Genomic DNA, 21,895 nt, shown 5'->3' with positions numbered 1-21,895 from the left:
ATGTTTCTTTTTTTTCATTTAATTTTTATTGACATCCAGCATTAGACATTTCCTATCCATTCAGCCATCCATTTCCTACCGCTTGTCCCTTTTGGGATCACAGGGGGTGCTGGAGCATCTCAGCTGCATTGATTGATTGAGACTTTTAATAGTAGATTGCACAGTACAGTACATATTCCGTACAATTGACCACTAAATGGTAACACCCGAATAAGATTTTTTTTAACTTGTTTAAGTCGGGGTCGACGTTAATCAATTCAGTCGGAAGGCGGGGTACACCCTGGACAAGTCGCTACCTCCTTCCTATCCATTACATCATATTTACATATTTCATATATTTGTTGTCTGCCCTAAATATCAAAATATGTTTTTGTTTATATCCCAGTGATGCCCCCCCCCTCCAAAAAAGAAAAAAACAGCAAGAAAACAAAATAATAATATTTACAAATAAATCAATTAATTAAGGAAAAACAAGTAAAAAAATAAAATAATAATAATAATTAGAAATAAAATAAAATACAAACAGATAGTAAATAATATATTTTTTTTTAAATATATAGACAAAAAAGGGAGTAATTCTTTTTTCTTTTTTTTATCACTAATTCGAGAAATTAAAATCAGGCTTATGGGGGCGTGACATAGTTTCTCTTGTTATATTCTTATTTTACTGTTATATTTTTATTCTCATTGTTGCTTTTTATTTTTATTCTTATTGTAATATTTTTCTATTTTGTTTCCATTTATACCCCCATTATTTTACTTTTTACTTTTTTAAATTTGATCTCAACTCTGTACACTGCTGCTGGAATTTTAATTTTCCTGAGGGAACTCTCCTGAAGGAATCAATAAAGTACTATCTATTATCTATCTATCTAATTGACCCATTTTTCCCAGTATGAAGTAAATTTCTCCAATTTATAATTAATAAAAGCAGTTATCTTCTCCATTTTATAGATGTCCGTTGTGATTTCCATCCATTGCTTCAACGTTGGGCTCTCTTGGGATATCCATATCCTAGTGATGGTCTTTTTACGGGCCACATGGTAGGATATTCATTAAGTGTTTATCTTTTTTTCAGCCAATTCTGAGGTACATGTCCGAAAATTAATTCACTTTTTTATGTACAAGCATACAAAAAGTGTTTTATTGCATGTTTTATTGCATCCAAAGCCCTCAAGTGTATCGAAAATAAAATATCGATCTATACCACGCCGGTATTGACGAGAAGCTGATACGCCCCTTGGTATCGGTGTGATATCTGCATTGACCCGCCCACTCATTCTGCTGAGTGGACCGAGTGACGCACTTCCGGCTGTTCTAAGGTTCTCTCCTTACGGAAAGCACGTCCACCGCCTCTGTCCATTTACGACCATTTTTAGTCCTTATAACCTCGCCTCAGTCCTATTTGAATCGTTACCGGCACTACCACAACATTTATATTTGCCTTTAACGTCGTGTTTACACTGTCGTCTTGTTGTTTTGGACATTTAATTGACCTACGTTAGCTTCGTCATTAGCCACCATTCACTCGAGGAAATAAAGGTGACAATCATGGATCAAAGTGTAGTGACAGCTCATACACAAAAGGTAAGCCCGACTTTTAAGCCATGTTTTAATTGTGGTATGTTTACACTGGGTCGTGTTTTGTCAGTAAAAGGTAACTGGGGAATGTTAGCGAGCTATTTGTTGTAGCCAATATGGCCGCCTCGCAGGCTTCATTTCTTAGCAGTCGCCTGAAAACAGCCAAGTGACGTCATCGTTTTGTTTCGATGTACGTTTATAAAGTTTTCCTTATTCACAAAAAAACGTCAATAATGGTGGGTACTTTCACGTAAATGTCCATACATGCGTCAACGTTTGCGGTCACACGGGACATGGCAGGTGCTTAAAATAGTTTCATGGTTTTTCCCTGAGTCATTGGCATATTTTTAGAACAAACATCCAATATATTGTGAAGATGATCAGCATTATGTTGTGTGTTTCCCACAGATTGCCAATATACCTCTGGCGGTACAGTATGGGCCTTGGTCTGGGCGGGGTCGAGATGATGTCATGATTTACATAATCGGCTAAGATATTGTATTTAAAAAGGCTAAAACAATCGGACACATCTATGCTATTAGTAGTTTTAACATGAATCTCTCTTATATCGTTTCGCTCTATTTTTTATGCTTCTTGTACAATGTAACGCAGGCTACACTTTTTGAGTATTCCATCCATTTTATCCGAGGTCGGGTCGCGGGGGCAGCAGCCTAAGCAGAGAAGCCCAGACCATACTTCCCAACCTTGAGACCTCTGAATTCGGGAGATTTGGGGGGCGCGGGGTTAAAGGGGAGGAGTATATTTATAGCTAGAATTAACTGAAATTAAAGTATTTCTTATATTTATATATATTCAGGCTGTGAATCTTTGGGTGTCTCACGATTCGATTCTTGGGGTCAAGATTCGATTAAAAATCTTTTTTTTGTTTTCCAATTCAACACGATTCTCTATTCAAAAACGATTTTCTCCCAATTCAAAAGGATTCTCTATTCATTCAATACATAGGATTTCAGCAGGATCTACCGCAGTCTGCTGACATGCAAGCAGAGTAGTAGATTTTTGTAAAAAGCTTTTATAATTGTAAAGGACAATGTTTTATCAACTGATTGACATAATGTAAATTTGTTTAAATTATTAAATGAACCAAAAATATGACTTATTTTATCTTTGTGAAAATATTGGACACAGTGTGTTGTCAAGCTTATGAGATGCGATGCAAGTGTAAGCCACTGTGACACTATTGTTCATTTTGATTTAATTTTATAAATGTCTAATGATAATGTCAATGAGGGATTTTTAATCACTGCTATGTTGAAATTGTAACTAATATTCATACTGTTGTTGATAATATTCATTTTTGTTTCACTACTTTTGGATTGTTCTGTGTCGTGTTTGTGTCTCCTCTCAATTGCTCTGTTTATTGCTGTTCTGAGTGTTGCTGGGTTTGGTTTTGGAATTGGATTGCACTGTTATGGTATTGCTGTGTATTGTTTTGTTGGATTGATTAATTAAAAAAAAATTAAATAAATACATAAAATAAAAAAATCGATTTTTTTCAAAATGAGAATCGATTCTGAATCGCACAACGTGAGAATCGCGATTCGAATTCGAATCGATTTTTTTCCCACACCCCTTACACATATATATATATATATATATATATATATATATATAGTACAGTAAACAGTAATGAAAACACAGTTGTTCTACTAACTGTACTGTACTTGCTGCTTACTTAAAAAAAAAAAAACACTTACCTTTCGCTATTTGAGTAGCTTTTGTTCTGCCATTTCAGTACAGGCGAGCGATCTCTGAATACAGGAACATATCCTTCACGGATTTGTTGAAAACATCCGCAAATGAGAACGTGATGTTGCTTGCAAGGTGGCCCATAATACTGCGTTGCTGCCGACTTGTGCTTCTCTGACCGTTCATGGGTGACTATATCCATTCGGCCACCGTGTTATGGGTTATAGATAAACTTATGGATAACGGAGACATATATAATAGTCTCCTTTTCAGGTGAGAGACGACGCTAAACGCAGTGCCTTTAAGGCACGCCCCCAATATTGTTTGTCCGGCTGGAAATTTCCGTAGTTTTGAAGCAATGCATGATGGGAATCCGGATGTTGTGTGTTAGTGTATTAACATGCCGGCTGGAATAAACACACGCTGAGAAATAGTTTCGTGCCTGCCTACTTTATGGGTTATAGGTAAACCTATGGATAACGGAGCCATATATAATAGTCACCTGATATATAATAGTCTCCTTTTCAGGTGAGAGATGACGCTAAAGGCAGTGCCTTTAAGGCACGCCCCCAATATTTGTATTCCCTAACTCGTCACATTTTCTTGATGCGTCACTAATCAATTGCTTGTATTCTGACACGTGACTTCTTCCCGGAAGTGAAAACCAGCGATGGTCAACCAAGCTGAGCGCGAACTGAGTACAAAAGAAGCTTAAATCTTCCTACGAAAAGCAGATACTAGCAAAATGTCAAACTATGCAACGCAATAGATCCCTATACTTTATGAAAAAAAAAAAGATTTGTTGAGTGATATTAACGGTTATACGTTGGTCGCGTTCCCAGACATATAAAACTATTGTGCTCCAGACGCCATTCTACACGACAAAACCGATGGAAACTTGGAAAAGCGTGGCGGTCTACCATTTTTTTGTGTGGGGCTGTGTCAAGTAAATGGCTATCAAGACTTTGTGTCTAAATAAGCCCTGCATTTTTCTGTTTCACGCGTCGTTTATGGGTAGCGTGTTTTTTACCGTCTTTATCAAAATATAACTATAGAAGTAAACATTGTGTATGTGCTGAAAGCTTCATTTATTAATTGTTGCCTTTGGTCAAAGCTTTTAGGTTTTGCTCACAATTGCTTTCTTTTATTTCGACACGTCGAGTTGGTGCTTTTCGAAGCACTCGTAGCAAACATGTTTAAGAAATAAAAATAATATCAAGATAATGCTTACATGGTAAATAATAAATGTTAAAATAAATATCAAACAAGCCTTTAACAAAGTGATCACTGCAAACGTATGCATTCTTTGACGGTGCTCCCTTGGACTGGAGGGTGAGCTGCATGATTTTTTCGTTGTCGTTTCCACAAATCATGCACTTTTCCGAAAGCCCATTGTGATTACATCTCGAGGAACTCTGGGAAAAACTTTTATCCTTTCCGCGATTTGAACGCTAAAAACAACACCAGTAAAACGGCATTTTTTTTTCGAGAAAGGCGAAATGGCGCCTAGTACCCATTGAGAACAGAGCGAGCTTGACCATCACCAGTATTCATTCGGCGGGACATGAGTCAGTAACATCCCAGCAATAGGCTATAAATATATATATATATATATATATATATATATATATATATATATATATATATATATATATATATATATATATATATATATCTATCTATCTATCTCTTCCCACGATTGGCTGTCAATCACCTGACTCAGTCGTGACGTTATTGGCAAGAGCAGAACGACATACTGTTAGTGACGAAGCGACCTGGAATGTTATGCATGTAAAGTAGCTGAACGTGATGTAAGGCGAGGCAAGGCACGTTTATTTATAGAGCAGAAATCCTACACAAGGCAATTCAAAGTGCTTCACAGAAAATTCAAATAAATACAAATATTTCAAATTAAAATGAGAATATGCAATCATATAAACAATCAGAATTCATTCAAACTAAAATCAATCAAAGGTGTATGCAGTTTAGCATTCTGTTAATTGTCATAATTGCACAAACCTTCATTTTGTCTTTATCTGTGGTAAAATTACCCTAGATAATGTTCTTTATGTTCATTTGGTTTGTGAGTTTAATCACCCCCACGACAAGACGGTGTGATAGCGGAATTACCCACTTGAACTTGTCGCATTTTACCACAAGAGGGTGCTGTTTCCCCTTAAATGGATATCTCTTAATACAATTAACGACCTTGTGTTTATATTAGCATTACTACAATATGCACCCATGCCATGTATCGGTATTCATTATTTTCTCCTCTTTTATTTAGAGACCACACATACACAGCCACATATGATGAATATATGTTGATCTAGTATGCACCAACAACTTGGAATAAATACAATTTGGAAAGACCAGTTGGAAATCTTCATTTGAGTAGTAGTAATTTTCAAAGCCTTCTGACATAGACAAGGAAAATCAGATATTGCACACCGTGTTGTCAACACTATATATACATCCATATTACTTGTATCCATGTCAAAAACACACTTTTACGGTGAGGTGGCGTTTACTATGCCGTGGCAGTGTGCCACAATCAATGACTCGCAGGGGAAACCCTGTATGCCGATCTGAGTCTGAATTTGACCACAATGTACTGCTATCAACAATCACTTGGGAAAAGATAAGAATGAAAACCAATTGAAAGCATTGGTAGTAAAAGTGTCATGTGTTGCCTTCAGAGCCCGTGGGGTCCAGCTGCACCAGCTGTCCCGTCCTGCTCGCTGACTGATGTGATGAGCGAGCAGCTGGCCCGGCAACTGGAGGAAGAGAACCAAACGTTCCCAAGCCTCACTGAGTAAGTGTCGACCTACTCGGAGTCTCCTGTTTACATCTTGTACATATATACCGTATTTTTCGGAGTATAAGTCGCTCCGGAGTATAAGTCGCACCGGCCGAAAATGCATAATAAAGAAGGGAAAAACATATATAAGTCGCAGTTATTTTTCATAGTCTGGCCGGGGGTGCGACTTACACTCAGGAGCGACTTATGTGTGAAATTATTAACACATTACCGTAAAATATCAAATAATATTATTTAGCTCATTCACGTAAGAGACTAGACGTATAAAATTTCATGGGATTTAGCGATTAGGAGTGACAGATTGTTTGGTAAACGTATAGCATGTTCTATATGTTATAGTTATTTGAATGACTCTTACCATAATATGTTACGTTAACATACCAGGCACGTTCTCAGTTGGTTATTTATGCCTCATATAACGTACACTTATTCAGCCTGTTGTTCACTATGCTTTATTTATTTTAAATTGCCTTTCAAATATCTATTCTTGGTGTTGGGTTTTATCAAATAAATTTCCCCAAAAAATGCGACTTATTCTCCAGTGCGACTTATATATGTTTTTTTCCTTCTTTATTATGCATTTTCGGCCGGTGCGAATTATACTCCGGAGCGATTTATAGTCCGAAAAATGCGGTAAGTCGCACTGGAGTATAAGTCGCATTTTTTGGGGAAATGTATAAATAACCAACTGAGAACGTGCCTGATATGTTAACGTAACATATTAAGGTAAGAGTCTATAACATATAGAACATGCTATACGTTTACCAAACAATCTGTCACTCCTAATCGCTAAATCCCATGAAATCTTATACATCTAGTCTCTTATGTGAATGAGCTAAATAATATTATTTGATATTTTACGGTAATGTGTTAATAATTTCACACATAAGTCGCTCCTGAGTATAAGTCGCACCCCCGGCCAAACTATGAAAACAACTGCGACGTATAGTCCGAAAAATACGGTACTGTTTTTCTATCAGCTCCTAATGTCTATGTTCAGTCCAGCAGGTTTGATGTTGTCCGACGACACCGTGGACACAGAGAGTGACCTGATGCTGGCTCAGATGCTGCAGATGCAGTTTGACCGCGAGTGTGACGATCAGCTGCGTCGCGAGGAGAGGAAGTTCAACGGAGAAAGCAAAGGTAGAGTAAAACTTGTCATCAAACAAACACGCGTCATCATCGACTCCGTGTATGTGCAGTGTCCATCTCCTTTGAGAACTACCGCATGGTGCACCCGTATGAGGACAGCGAGACCTCAGAGGACGAGGTGGACTGGCAGGACACCAGACACGACCCCTACAGAGCAGGTAATTCCGCTGCGGGATATGACGCCACTGATACTGTAGCTCATTATGTGTTTGTGTGATGATTCAGACAAGCCTCAGACCACACCCAGGAAAGGTTTCACTGGGAAAGGCAAGAACATCACAACCAAACATGATGAAGTTATGTGCGGCCGCAAGAACACTGCCCGCATGGACAACGTACGTTCATTTATTCATGAAAACGCACAATATCTTGCTGTTTTGTTTAACCTGGTACTCACAAAGTACTTGTTGGATGTTTGTAAAGAGGTAAACATTTTTAAGCAAAACAATACAACAATTTTGGGGGTTCTCAAGGATTTAGAGGCCCCCTGCTGGACATTTATAGTCAAGTTATATTAGGGCTGGACGATTATGGCCAAAATAATAATCACGCTGATATTAATAATTCATATTGTAATCACGATTAATAACACGATAATTCAATAGTTTGAAAAAATGAGTTTTATTGTACCACCTAAACGTAAAAGAAAAAACTGAATAATTTTAGATAATAGCAATATGAAAAAATAGAATTCAGTTTTGTTTGTTTTTAAATCTTTTTTTTCTTTTTTTTACATTTTGACACCTTCTACTACTATAGTGTGGGCTTTTTGTGTCATGATAACACTTTCTAAAATGTTTGTTGATGAAATTCAAAAATCCTCACATTTATTGGTACAATACCGTATTTTCCGCATCATAAGGCGCCCTGGGTTAAAAGCCGCGCCTTCAATGAACGGCATATTTCAAAACTTTGTCCACCAATAAGCCGCCCCGTGTTGTAAGCCGCATCTAACTGCGCTAAAGGAATGTCAAAAAAACAGTCAGATAGGTCAGTCAAACTTTAATAATATATTAAAAACCAGCGTTCTAACAACTCTGTTCACTCCCAAAATGTACGCAAATGTGCAATCACAAACATACGTATATCAACATGGACAGAGCTGCGTGAAAAAAGCCACCCGGCCTCTTCGCGTAAACTTAAACTTACCTTAACCACTCGCTCATCTTTTCTTCATCCATCCCTTCGAGTTAGCTTTTATGATGACGCCGGCTGGAAAGGTCTCTTTTGGCAAGGTCTTCCTTTTGAATATCACCCTGGGTGGAAGTTAGCATGGCAAGCTAGAACCACAGTGAAGGATGACTTCTCATTCCCTGTGGTGCGAATATTCACCGTACGTGCTCCCGTTCCACAGTGCGGTTCACAGGAATATCAGTTGCTGTGAAATACGGTAGTAATCCGTGTGCGGATGGAGAGATTGCGTCTTTTCATGAACCGGATCCTTGTCGCTTAGTAGGAGCCATTTTGTGGTCTTTACAGATGTAAACAGGAAATGAAACGTACGGTGATATCCGCGCGTTTTTTCTTCTTCTTCCGGGGGCGGGTGGTTGCTTACAGTAGAAGAAGCGCTTCCTGTTCTATGGGGGCGGGTGCTTACCTTGGCGGTTGCTTGCGTAGAAGAAGAAGCGCTTCCTGTTCTACCGGGAAAAAAGATGGCGGCTGTTTACCTAAGTTGCGAGATCGAAACTTTATGAAAATGAATCTTAATATTTATCCATATATAAAGCGCACCGGGTTAAAAGCCGCACTGTCAGCTTTTGAGTAAATTTGTGGTTTTTAGGTGCGGCTAATGGTGCGGAAAATACGGTACATCTTTGGACAATTTTGACCGGTATTTCAAGTCCAAACATTATAATAATTGAAGTACACTATCCTTGTATACTGTACCTCTTTTGAAACAGCGCTCTTATTGTGAAGGGAGGGAGGGGACGGCGTGGCGCAGTGGAAGAATGGCCATGCGCGACCCGAGGGTCCCTGGTTCAATCCCCACCTAGTACCAACCTCGTCATGTCCGTTGTGTCCTGAGCAAGACACTTCACCCTTGCTCCTGATGGGTGCTGGTTAGCGCCTTGCATGGCAGTTCCCTCCATCAGTGTGTGAATGTGTGTATGAATGGGTAAATGTGGAAGTAGTGTCAAAGCGCTTTGAGTACCTTGAAGGTAGAAAAGCGCTATACAAGTACAACCCATTTATCATTATCATTTAAGTGTGCTATTGTTCTGAACTTGACTAGAATGAGCTATACAAAACACATTATCTTCCCAAACAAATGTTCCTTCTCACAATGACAGCATGTCACTCACAATTATGTCAAATTTCCCTGATATTGTGCAGATTCTTGTTTTATTTCGCAATTCGGTGGAGCGATTTAGACTCTATTTATTGTCCAGCCCTATGGTATATATGGAATTACACACTGTTGGTCAGTACTGTAGTATGATTCTGGCTTCTCCTCCAGTTTGCCCCCGAGGTGCACGTTGGTGACGGTCTGGGCATGGACCTGAAGTTGTCCAATCAGGTGTACAACTCACTGAAGCAGCACTGCCACAACGAGCAGAAACGCAGCGCGAGACTGCACGAGAAGAAGGAGCACTCGACCGCTGTGAGTCCTCGTGCCACCTTCCCATCTGCTTTAATGCCCTCTCGACTCAAAGACACGCTTCTCGTCCTTCATAACAGGAGCAAGCCGTGGACCCTCGCACTCGTCTGCTCATGTACAAGATGGTGAACGCCGGCGTGCTGGACAACATCAATGGCTGCATCAGCACCGGGAAAGAGTCGGTCGTCTTCCATGCTAATGGAGGAAGGTGAGCTAAGTTAGCATTGGTGAGAAGGACACCTTCAGTGTCCATGTGTGAAATTAGGGCTGGCCGATATGGCTGAAAACTGTATCACGATGTAAGGGTTTTATGTTGGTTGATATTGACGATTATTGACTTACTCAGTGGCCTGAGATCGGTAGGTTGTGAGTTCAAACCAAACCGAGTCATACCAAAGACTATAAAAATGGGACCCATTACCTCCCTGCATCAAGGGTTGGAATTGGGGGTTAAATCACCAAAAAGTATTCCCGGGCGCAGAACCGCTGCTGCTCACTGCTCCCCTCACCTCCCAGGGGGTGAACAAGGGGATCGGTCAAATGCAGAGGACAAATTTCACCACACCTAGTGTGTGTGTGACAATCATTGGTACTTTATCATTAACTTATTGATATTTTTTATGACGTATCGAAAATATATTGTGGACATTTTTATTTAGAATGTAACCTTCCTCTGGCTATAATCCACTCAGCTATCAAGGCAGAAAGGAAATGTCAACATAAGCATGGAAAACACTCAAACCATCAATATAAGAAAAAATATAAAATTCCCATTGAACAATTAACAATAAGCTATTAAATGAAGGTGCAAAAATAAGGAATATGTAAGAAATGTAGGGCTGCAACAACTAATCGATTAAAATCGATTATAAAAATAGTTGGCGATTAATTTAGTCATCGATTTGTTGGATCTATGCTATGTGCATGCGCAGAGGCTACTTTTTAATTTTATTTATTTTTTAATTTTATTTTTTATAAACCTTTATTTATAAACTGCAACATGTACAAACAGCTGAGAAACAATAATCAAAATAAGTATGGTGCCAGTATACTGTTTTTTTTTTCCAATAAAATACCGGAAAGTATAGAAATGTAGTTTGTCTCTTTTATCCAATTATTAATCGATTAATCGAAGTAATAATCGACAGATTAATCGATCATCAAATTAGTTGTTAGTTGCAGCCCTAAAGAAATGCTTAATAAAGTGTAACAGAATAGTGTAAAAATGTAAACCTAGAGAAGCCTGAGAAGAACTATTTTCTGCAGGTTTAGTGCCAGGAAGTTACAGCTGTGCACTAAAGGGTGAGCACGGCTTAGGTGGTCAACAATGATCTAACTAAGGTCCGTTTAAAAAAATAAAAATAAAAAAAAGCAAAAACTTCTACTGTCAAGAAGACTTTTTCTGTTTATCGACAATTTCTTCTCTCGATGCAGCACTCATTTTTAGTTTTTCTTCTCACTCCATGCAGAGAATGACAGGATGGCGCAATAACACTTGATAGTTCATACTGATACCTGATTGGCTGTTAGCGTTTTACTCTCACTGATCAGTGATCACTTCCTGCGTTACTTGGGTAATAGACAGCGAGTGCCTTTGATCAGGCAACCAACCTTGCCTCGCAACTTAGACTTAGACAAACTTTAATGATCCACAAGGGAAATTGTTCCTAAAACTTCCGTTTTCTATCGACATAGAAAACAAATTGTGAAATTGTTTTAATAATATCTATTACATGTTTATCGCAATATATATTGCTATTGTTTCATCGCCCAGCCCTATGTTAAATGTGTGTGTCGGTGTGCATCAGCCTGGACGAGCAGCCCATCCCAGACGAGGTGGTCCTCAAGGTGTTCAAGACTACTCTCAACGAGTTCAAGAACCGAGACCGCTACATCAAAGACGACTACCGCTTCATTGACCGCTTCACAAAGCTCAACCCGCGAAAGATCATCAGACTTTGGGCCGAGAAGGAGATGCACAACCTGTCCAGGTAACCATGTCCCCATCAGAGCTAAGATGTGTACTGGACTCAGCCTTTCCCTTTAGATGCCAACTTACCTGTGGTGGGGCGGGGCTAGGGACGTGGTCAGTATGACATTGTATAGTTTTCAATATATGTGATGATGCACATATTTACTTTTAAAAGGCCTGAAAAAGTATACATACATTTAAACAATTATCTGTTATTATTAGAGATGTCCGATAATATGGGGCTGCCGATATTATCGGACGATAAATGCTTTAAAATGTAATATCGGAAATTATCAGTATCGGTTGCAAAAAGTAAAATGTATGACTTTTTAAAACGCTGCTGTACGGAGTGGTTCTCGGACGTAGGGAGAAGTACAGAGCAGTTGTGTCTCCCAGTCATACTTGCCAGGTCACACTGAGGGTGGCCGTATAAACAACTTTAGCACTGTTACAAATATGCACCACACTGTGAACCCACACCAAACAAGAATGACAAACACATTTCGGGAAAACATCCGCACCGTAACACAACATAAATACACAGAACCCCTTGCAGCACTAACTCTTCCGAGACGCTACAATACAAGCCCCCCCCCCACACACACACACACACACACACTCCTCAACCCCGCCCACCTCAACCTCCTCATGCTCTCTCAGGGAGAGCATGTCCCAAATTCCAAGCTGCTGTTTTGAGGCATGTTAAAAAAAATAATTCACTTTGTGACTTCAATAATAAATATGGCAGTGCCATGTTGGCATTTTCTTCCATAACTTGAGTTGATTTATTTTGGAAAACCTTGTTACATTGTTTAATGCATCCAGCGGGGCATCACAACAATATTAGGCATAATAATGTGTTAATTCCACGACTGTATATATCGGTATCGGTTGATATTGGAATCGGTAATTAAGATTTGGACAATATCGGAATATCGGATATCGGCAAAAAGCCATTATCGGACATCTCTAGTTATTATTTATAATCAATATATCATTTTTCGTGTATCATTTTGCTGTATTTTTTAATAGTTGCAGCTTATTTTACAATGTACTTTCAGAATTTTTGAAGTTTCTAGAAACTTATCCAACATTTTTAGTGACTTTTTCTCTATTTTAAACGACTAGCAGCAAATCTAGCATCTTTTTCTGGCAGTATTGGAAACCTAACTGGTGTTTGGTAATTATTTGCTTCTATTGCTTGATGTTTGCGACGAACAGCAAGAACTGCAGCGAGCCTGACCTCACACTTGCTCTGCACTTCTGCTCCAGCTGCATTTTCTCTCCTTAAACGAGCCCCACTGTCCTCTTAATATTTGCACCTTGCACATTTAGTATATCGGCCGAATTTTCACTGCACCAATAGTCAATGGTGCGCAAATAATAAGCCATTTATACATCCATTTAACCAATATATTACTTTAATTTGTTTTCAGGTAAAAAAAAAAACACCTCATCTTTAAGGTGTAGTGGCTTTTATTTTGCCGTGGCGGAAACCCTGGTATGCTCACGCGTGTGCGTGTGTGTGTCTGTGTGTGTGCTTAGGATGAAGAAGGTGGGGATTCCGTGTCCAGATGTGGTCATGTTGAGGAAACACATCCTTGTGATGTCATTCATTGGCAAAGATCACATCCCCGCTCCTAAACTGAAGGACGTCATGCTGAGCTCTGACGACATGAGGGACGCTTACTACCAGGTCTTAAATGTAAGCAAGCTGCCAACACACACACCAAGTGTATCTACATAAGTGTTAACGCATATGTGTGTGTGTGTGTGTATTAGATGATGCAGCAACTGTATCAGAAGTGTAATCTGGTTCATGCTGACCTCAGTGAATACAATATGCTGTGGCACCAAGGAAAGGTAACACTTTCTCTCCTCCTTTTCTTCACATCAGTGATATGCTTTTAAGTCGTCATTGCGTCATGATTTTGTTACATGCTTGTGTGGCAGGTGTGGCTTATAGACGTCAGTCAGTCCGTTGAGCCGTTGCATCCTCATGGCCTGGAATTCCTCTTCAGAGACTGCAAGAACGTTTCCACGGTAGCACACACTAACTTCAAACTACCGTATTTTTCAGACTATAGAGTGCACACTGGCATATAAGCAGCACCCACTAAATATTTGAAGAAAAAAATAGTTTTCTGTATATTAGCCACACTGCAGATACACTATATTGCCAAAAGTATTTGGCCACCCATCCAAATGATGAGAATCAGGTGTCCTAATCACTTGGCCCGGTGTATAAAATCCAGCATTTAGGCATGGAGACTGTTTCTACAAACATTTGTGAAAGAATGGGCCGCTCTCAGTGATTTCCAGCGTGGAACTGTCATAGGATGCCACCTGTGCAACAAATCCAGTGGTGAAATTTCCTCGATCCTAAATATTTCAAAGTCAACTTTATTATAAGAAAAGTGAAGAGTTTGGGAAGAACAGCAACTCAGCCACCAAGTGGTAGGCCACGTAAACTGACAGAGAGGGGTCAGCGGATGCTGAAGTGAATAGTGCAAAGACTCTCTGCACAGTCAGTTGCTACAGAGCTCCAAACTTTATGTGACCTTCCAATTAGCCCACGTACAGTACGCATAGAGCTTCATGGAATGGGTTTCCATGGCCGAGCAGCTGCATCTAAGCCATACACCACCAAGTCCAATGCAAAGCATGGGATGCAGTGGTGTAAAGCATGTCACCACTGGACTCTAGAGCAGTGGAGATGCCTTCTCTGGACTGATGAGTCACGCTTTTCCATCTGGCAATCTGATGAACGAGTCTGGGTTTGGAGGTTGCCAGGAGAACGCTACATTTCGGACTGCATTGTGCCGACTGTGAAATTTGGTGGAGGAGGAATTATGGTGTGGGGTTGTTTTTCAGGAGTTGGGCTTGGCCCCTTAGTTTCAGTGAAAGGAACTTTGAATGCTCCAGGATACCAAAACATTTTGGACAATTCCATGGGATGCCACTTCAACTTCATATGTGAGTGAAGGCAGGTGGCCAAATACTTTTGGCAATATAGTGTATATACGCTGTGAAATGGGTTATTTACACAAAAAGATTTTGTAAATGTTCATTTGCATACCTTATTTGTTTACCAACGGTGCCTGTACCACGGCAGTAAAACGGCTGATCAAACAAAACGGAAGTCCTCATCATGAACCCACTAGCTGCGGAAGCTAAACAGACTCCATAACTCCACGGTGATGTTTTGGTGAATTTACGAAAAAGAAACTGTACAAAAAGAGTGCCATTGTAAGTTATTAATACGTGTTAGCATATTAGCTATTGCTAAAAATGCTAGCTTTATTACATTACGATAGCACATATAATTATGTATTAAAACACTTCTCCAGACATCACACATGAGACGGTTTAGTGCGTAAGAATTGCCATCCATTTTGTACCGCTTATTCCCTTTGGGGCCGCTGGAGCCTATCTCAGTTACAATTGGGCGGAAGGCGGGATACAACCTGGACAAGTCGCCACCTCATCACAAGGCCAACACAGATAGACAGACAACATTCACACTCACTTTCACACACTAGGGCCTATTTAGTGTTGCCAATCAACTTATCCCCAGGTGCATGTCTTTGTAAGAATTGTTTTAGTTAAATTGTAAAACTTACAAACGTTGCTAGGAACGATGAAGGAAGAATCCTTTCTAGCAGTAAAGCTAAGCTAGAAGATGGAACGGCACTTGTACTTCTGGTTTAAAGCTCAGTCTAAACAGAAGGACAATGCCGCACTTTTATTATTTAGTCTTTATTTAACCAGGTAAAATCCCATTGAGATCAAAGATCTCTTTTCCAAGGGAGACCTGGCCAAGAGGGCAGCAGCAAGGTTACATTAAAAAACAGTAAACAACACATAAAACATCACATTTACAACATTAAAACTTGCTCACATACTGTAACACATGTGCATACAGACAAGGTAGACTGCAATCCTTTCACAGAAGCTTTAAACTCATTCAATGTAACAAAGGTTTGAAGATTCCATTGTAGGTTATTCCAAGCCTTCGGTGATGAAAACCTAAATGCTTTCTTGCCCAGTTCAGTTCTTACTTTGGAGACGACAAATTGCAGAACATTCATTGAACGAAGATTGTGACTTCCTTGTTTCTTTGTTAAAAGACAAGATAGATAAGATGGAATGATACCCAGAATGGTTTTGTAGATGAACACTAGGGCTGCGAATCTTTGGGTGTCCCACAGTTCGATTCAATATTGATTCTTGGGGTCACGATTCGATTCTAAATCGATTTATTTATTTATTTTTCCGATTCAACGCGATTCTCGATTCAAAAACGATATTTTCCCGATTCAAAGGGATTCTCTATTCATTCAATACATAGGATTTCAGCAAGATCTACCCCAGTCTGCTGACATGCTAGCAAAGTAGTAGATGTTTGTAAAAATCTTTTATAAGGACAATATTTTATCAACTGATTGCAATAATGTAAATTTGTTTTAACTATTAAATGAACCAAAAATATGACTTATTTTATCTTTGTGAAAATATTGGACACAGTGTGTTGTCAAGATTATGAGATGCGATGCAAGTGTAAGCCAATGTGACACTATTGTTCTTTTTTATTTTTATTTTTTATAAATGTCTAATGATAATGTCAATGAGGGATTTTTAATCACTGCTATGTTGAAATTGTAACTACGGTAATATTGATACTGTTGTTGATAATATTCATTTTTGTTTGCACTACTTTTGGTTTGTTCTATGTCGTGTTTGTGTCTCCTCTCAATTGCTCTGTTTATTGCAGTTCTGAGTGTTGCTGGGTCGGTTTTGGAATTGGATTGCATTGTTATGGTATTGATGTGTATTGTTTTGTTGGATTGATTAATTAAAAAAAAAAAAGTTTTTAAATAATCGATTTTTTAAAAATGACAATCGATTCTGAATAGCACAACCTGAGAATCGCGATTCGAATTCGAATCGATTTTTTCCTAATAAACACATACCAATGATTGAGGCGTCAAGCACATAAAGATTGCATTGAACTTGTCCAGAAGATGGCGCCATAGCCCAAACAATAACACTCCTATTCAGTGTTTTTGCTTGTTTTTTGTGTGTTTTTTTTGCTATTTGCATTATGCCCGGCAGCGAAGAAAAATCTATAAATTAGCCACACCGTTTTATAAGCTTCAGGGTTCAAAGCGCAGGAAAAAAGTAGCGTCTTAATAGTCTGGAAGTTACGGTTTGTTAGCAGACTAACGGGATGCATTTGCTGTTTGACAGTTCTTCCAGAAGCGAGGTGTGAGCGAGGCAATGAGCACGTTTGAGCTTTTCAACGCTGTGACCTTGCTGGACATTCCCATTGAAGCTGAGAATGAGGCAGAGTTTTTTGCTGAGGTAACACACACACACACAAGGTTTTCTCTTGTCCAAGCATCAGAATCTTGTATGGCCTTTTGAGTTCGGTTCTGTCCCCCCTCAGATCGTGGCGTTGGAGAAGAGGAACGAGGACCACGTCCAGCGGCGTGGGAAGAAGACCTTCCCCGTGGCCTCTGAAGACCCCCCTTTTGAAGTAGACTCTGACGACTAACGCTCACCGGCTCGCTCTCTTCGCCACTTGGAAGAGGCCGTTGAGAAGATGGCACCGCCCACCAACCGCTTCCTTGGCTCAGGCAGGACACAGCGCCTCCTGCTGGCTGCACTGTGTTGAGGTCCTGCTTTAGGAAAGCGGAGCTCTTAATCTTGATTGGTTCCACTGTGAGGTCATCAGAATACCTGACACAGCTGGAATCGCACTGTTGGAAGATTGGAGGGATGGGTTCATATTTGGAGCAATAGATCATGTGATTTTAAGTTCTATAATTATCATGTTGAGGGGGAGAGAGTTAGGAGGTGAGATGATCGTCAGCTTTGTTTAACCAAGAAGGAAAATAATTGTCACCAATTGTGTGAAAAGACAGAGAATGTCTTGAAATGTTGAAATAAACATTCTAAACACCAAAACGTCATTGAGAGTTCTTTTCTATCATGTGCTAAAGTCAAAAGAGATGTGCAACGAGGCGGATTATGGTGACGGCTACATGATAAAAGAAACTTCCAGAAAACTATCAAATGTATTTTGATAACTTCAATTAAGACACTTAGAAACATTTTTTGAGATGAGGATAAAATAACCATAATGCCACCCTGAATTAAATCAAAAAATCTAAATTCACATTGTTACCTGTTGTGTCTCTGCTTGCAAAAAATGGAAGAGTTAAAGAAGGGTGTGACCACGGCATAAAACATAGTCTGCGTATGCATACCATTTTGGTTTGACTTTTTAATGGAGCTGTTAGATTCTACCCGTGTTCTTTGAACTGTCTTAGGTCAGGTCTTTCTGGAAGATAAAAATCACAGCAAAGACACAAACTCCCTTTTTGTCTCACACTTGTTGACTTTGGACTAGCGACTGCACAAACATCAAGGCCGCGGAACAGAGACACACTACGGGCTTACACACACACACAGGCAACCACAAAAATATACGCCACACATACACACCCCAACCCAACGCCCTTGACGCAAATCCCATAGGGGTGATGAATGGATGGTCAGCGCCTGAGAGCTGCGGCCTACCATCATGACCTCGCACTCCCTTCCCTCTGTTGCTAGATATCTCGAGATGTACGTTGTAATATGTATATGTGCTTTGCTATGGAGGTTTTTTCCCACTCCTTAGGACCCCAGTCTAGGTTGTATTTTTTTTACTCATCCTTCCCCAGCGTTTTACCTTTTTCCCATCTTTTATGGGGCGACCCATCAGCGTTCCTGTTCTGTAACCCTGTACACTGTTTTGTCTAATCTTGAACGGGTTTGTGCTGAAAACAAAGTTTCATTGTACCGGTACTTCTATGTATCTATTCAGGTCGATACGGCCGAGCGGAATTAACCCCGATCAATAAATATTTGTCGTCTTATAGTCCAGGCAAAACAAAACCCATCTGGCCCAGACAAACAACTTCATGGTCAGAAAGTCTTCCAACCAAGGGGGTGAATTCATGGAAAAAGGCAATATCAGTCCAACTGGAGAAGACTTCATTCACAAGGCCATCGAGTGGAGCCATGGCTTGATAAGAGGTGCTTGTGTACCTAATTAAAACTGAAGGATGTGTGATTATCATATCAATATTAGTTTTTAAGATACGAGACAGCGTCAACATTCTTACAGTCCTCTGAGGAACAGCCATAACAGTTTCATGTTGTTTCCCTACTAGAGTTCAGCTTGACAGGACATGAGGCCTGTCACCAAAACACTTGAATTTGAAACTTTTTAAATAGAGTATATAAATATATATTTGAACAGAACATGAGTAGCGTTTATCAATTGATTTGATTTGATTTTTAGATTAACTGTCAGCTGTAGGGCACTGCATCCAGTCAGGTTGCACGCGCATAAACATCATTTCCGAATTTAAAGTGTTATCTTTTTCATAGGCTTCAATGACATTATCAAATGTTACTAAAACGCCATTCTCCACAATTTTCACGCAACTGAAAACAGCAGTAATTAGCCCGTCTTCATAACTACAGACACTTCAGCCTAAAACGCGGGGGTTTCAAACTAATTTTAGCTCAGGGGCCGCGTGGAAGAAAATCTATTCCCAAGTGGGCCGTAATGGTAAAATCATGGCATGATAACTTCAAAATAAAGTCAGGTTGTTTTACTTTGGCCAAAAATAGAACAAGCACATTCTGAAAATGTACAAATCACAAATAATCCTCATGGACAAAACACTTCAAATTTGTTGAAAACTCTTGAGGAAATTGGTGCAGTTTCAAAAACACAATGAGCTTAGACTTGGTCTTAGTGTATCTACAAAGCCAGGATTCAACTTTAAGTCACAGTCTTTCTGGGATTGAACAAAAAACACATGTAAACTCTTCTAGTTATCAAATACCTCCTTTGTCATGTCCACGTATCAATCCAGAGCTAACGCAACAAACTGTAAGAAACGCAGGTAAAAACTATTCGAAAGGGTTAAGTTCACTTTTCTGGTGTTTGACAGAGATATTTTGGGGCAAGGAGGGTGCCAAATGACGATGTGTTCGAAGCAGAAGACATAAAACGGCAGGTTTTAAGTTTCATGAGGGTCAGTTACCATGAATTGATTAACGTGGATCCCGACTTAAGCAAGTTGAAAAACTAATTTGAGTGTTACCATTTAGTGGTCAAATGTACTGTACTGTGCAATCTACTACTAAAAGTTTCAATCAATCAATCAATCGAGGAGGAGGAGTCACAGTCCCCCTTTACTGTTTACCTCTTCCTTGGTATAAACCGTTTGCTTGCCTAACAGAATTGCTATTGTGACATCCAGTGGACACATTTAGAACAGCAGTTTCTTTCGTTCCAAAAAAAAAGCAACTAACTTTTATAATTGGCAAACTCATCACGTGGGCCGGATAAAACCTGTTCGGCCCGCGGGCCGTACGTTTGATACCCCTGGCCTAAGAAGATTTCAGGTTCAAACACTGATGGCATCTATTAATCAGACAAGAAGCAAGGAATCATGCAGAGACAGAGTTCAATTTAGCTCATGAGGAGAACGCATGGAGCTGCACACTTAGTCACAGTCTCGCCCCACGCTCTAAGGTTCAGCTCCTGCGTCCCTCTTTTTATTCAGAGTTCCATAGTCAACATCACTGAGGCCGCCTCTAAAAGGAGCGGTCACATATATTATGCAAAGCAGGTCCAGGACGCACGATACGTGACGGAATGTGCTGGGGGCCTTGTGATTTCGCCTTGTCCCCGCTTCGTCTTCGTTGAGGTCCTTGAAGTACTTGGCTGTTAGCGGGCTAAAACAAAGATAACATCTACGGCTGAGGCCACCCCTCAGACAAGAAGTCCTTGTCCTTGCACAGATTAGAAAAGTCCAACTTGAGCACAATAGCGAAATAACTAAAGCAACGGACTTTAAGCATACTAAAGTTAGTGTGATAATATATACATAATTATTCTAACACATAAGCAGTGTGTGCGTGTCCACAGGCCATACTTGCCAACCCTCCCGTATTTTCCGGGAGACTCCCGAAATTCAGCGCCTCTCCCGAAAACCTCCCGGGACAAATTTTCTCCCGAAAATCTCCCGAAATTCAGGCGGACTCAGGTCCATGAGGACCTGAGTCAGCTAACCCACAATATAACCAGCATACCTGCCCAATCACGTTATAACTGTAGAATGATGGAGGGCGAGTTCTTGGTTTCTTATGTGGGTTTATTGTTAGGCAGTTTCATTAACTTCCTCCCAGCGCGGCAACAACACACAACAACAGCAGTCACGTTTTTGTATACCGTAAAGCAGTTCGTCTGCCATAAACAGCAATGTTGTGACACTCTTAAACAGGACAATACTGCCATCTAGTGTTATGTGTGTGTATATGTGTAAATAAATTAACACTGAAATTCAAGTATTTATTTATATATATATATATATATATATAAATATATATATAATACAATTAATATATATATATACATATAATAAAATAAATAAATATATATATGAAATACTTGACTTGGTGAATTCTAGCTGTAAATATACTCCTCCCCTTTTAGCCACGACCCGACCACGCCCCCTTCTACCCCGACCACGCCCACGCCCACCTCCCGAAATCGGAGGTCTCAAGGTTGGCAAGTATGCCACAGGCTAAATGGAAGAATACAAATAAGAGTAAAGTGTAGCTTGAAGCGCATACTAAACACTTAAGCACAAAGTGAATATTGTACTTCTCTCACACATTAAAAAATAATAAATTAAGTATTTGAAATGTTTCGGTGTGTGCTGCTTGTCGTTTAGAAGCGTCCTCCAGCGGCTTTTCGCTGATGACAGCTTCCTGTTCCGTTCTTTCAAAATATTACGCAAATAAAGTGCCAACACGTGTATCCAGAAATTTCTTGGAAGTTATTTGGTTTCCTTTTCAAAAATTCCCCAATAAAACGTTTTAATGTGATGGATTTTTGCGTATATTTGCAGATTTTTGCTTTTGTAAGAAATGTCAAAAGATAAACAACGCACAATGTGAAACTTCACAGCGGAAGCCGAATGTTCCA

The 21,895-nt window shown here is 39.7% G+C and overlaps 1 protein-coding gene across 1 annotated transcript; it reads left to right on the top strand.

Moving 5' to 3' along the window:
• The first annotated feature begins 1,297 nt into the window (after positions 1–1,297).
• riok3 (RIO kinase 3 (yeast)) lies at positions 1,298–17,805 on the top strand. The gene is made up of 13 exons (XM_061965014.2): positions 1,298–1,587; positions 5,991–6,106; positions 7,113–7,255; positions 7,315–7,422; positions 7,490–7,599; positions 9,723–9,866; positions 9,944–10,071; positions 11,672–11,854; positions 13,381–13,540; positions 13,618–13,698; positions 13,789–13,878; positions 17,086–17,199; positions 17,285–17,805. Exons 1-13 carry the CDS (start codon positions 1,552–1,554, stop codon positions 17,390–17,392), a joined length of 1,521 nt encoding a protein of 506 aa, XP_061820998.1. The 5' UTR covers positions 1,298–1,551; the 3' UTR covers positions 17,393–17,805.
• Positions 17,806–21,895: the final 4,090 nt, after the last annotated feature.

This window comes from Nerophis lumbriciformis, linkage group LG07, assembly GCF_033978685.3.
Source record: "Nerophis lumbriciformis linkage group LG07, RoL_Nlum_v2.1, whole genome shotgun sequence".
NCBI classification, from domain to species: domain Eukaryota; kingdom Metazoa; phylum Chordata; class Actinopteri; order Syngnathiformes; family Syngnathidae; genus Nerophis; species Nerophis lumbriciformis.
The sequence above is the reverse complement of the archived record's forward strand: the minus strand, read 5'-3'. Positions and strand labels throughout refer to the sequence as shown.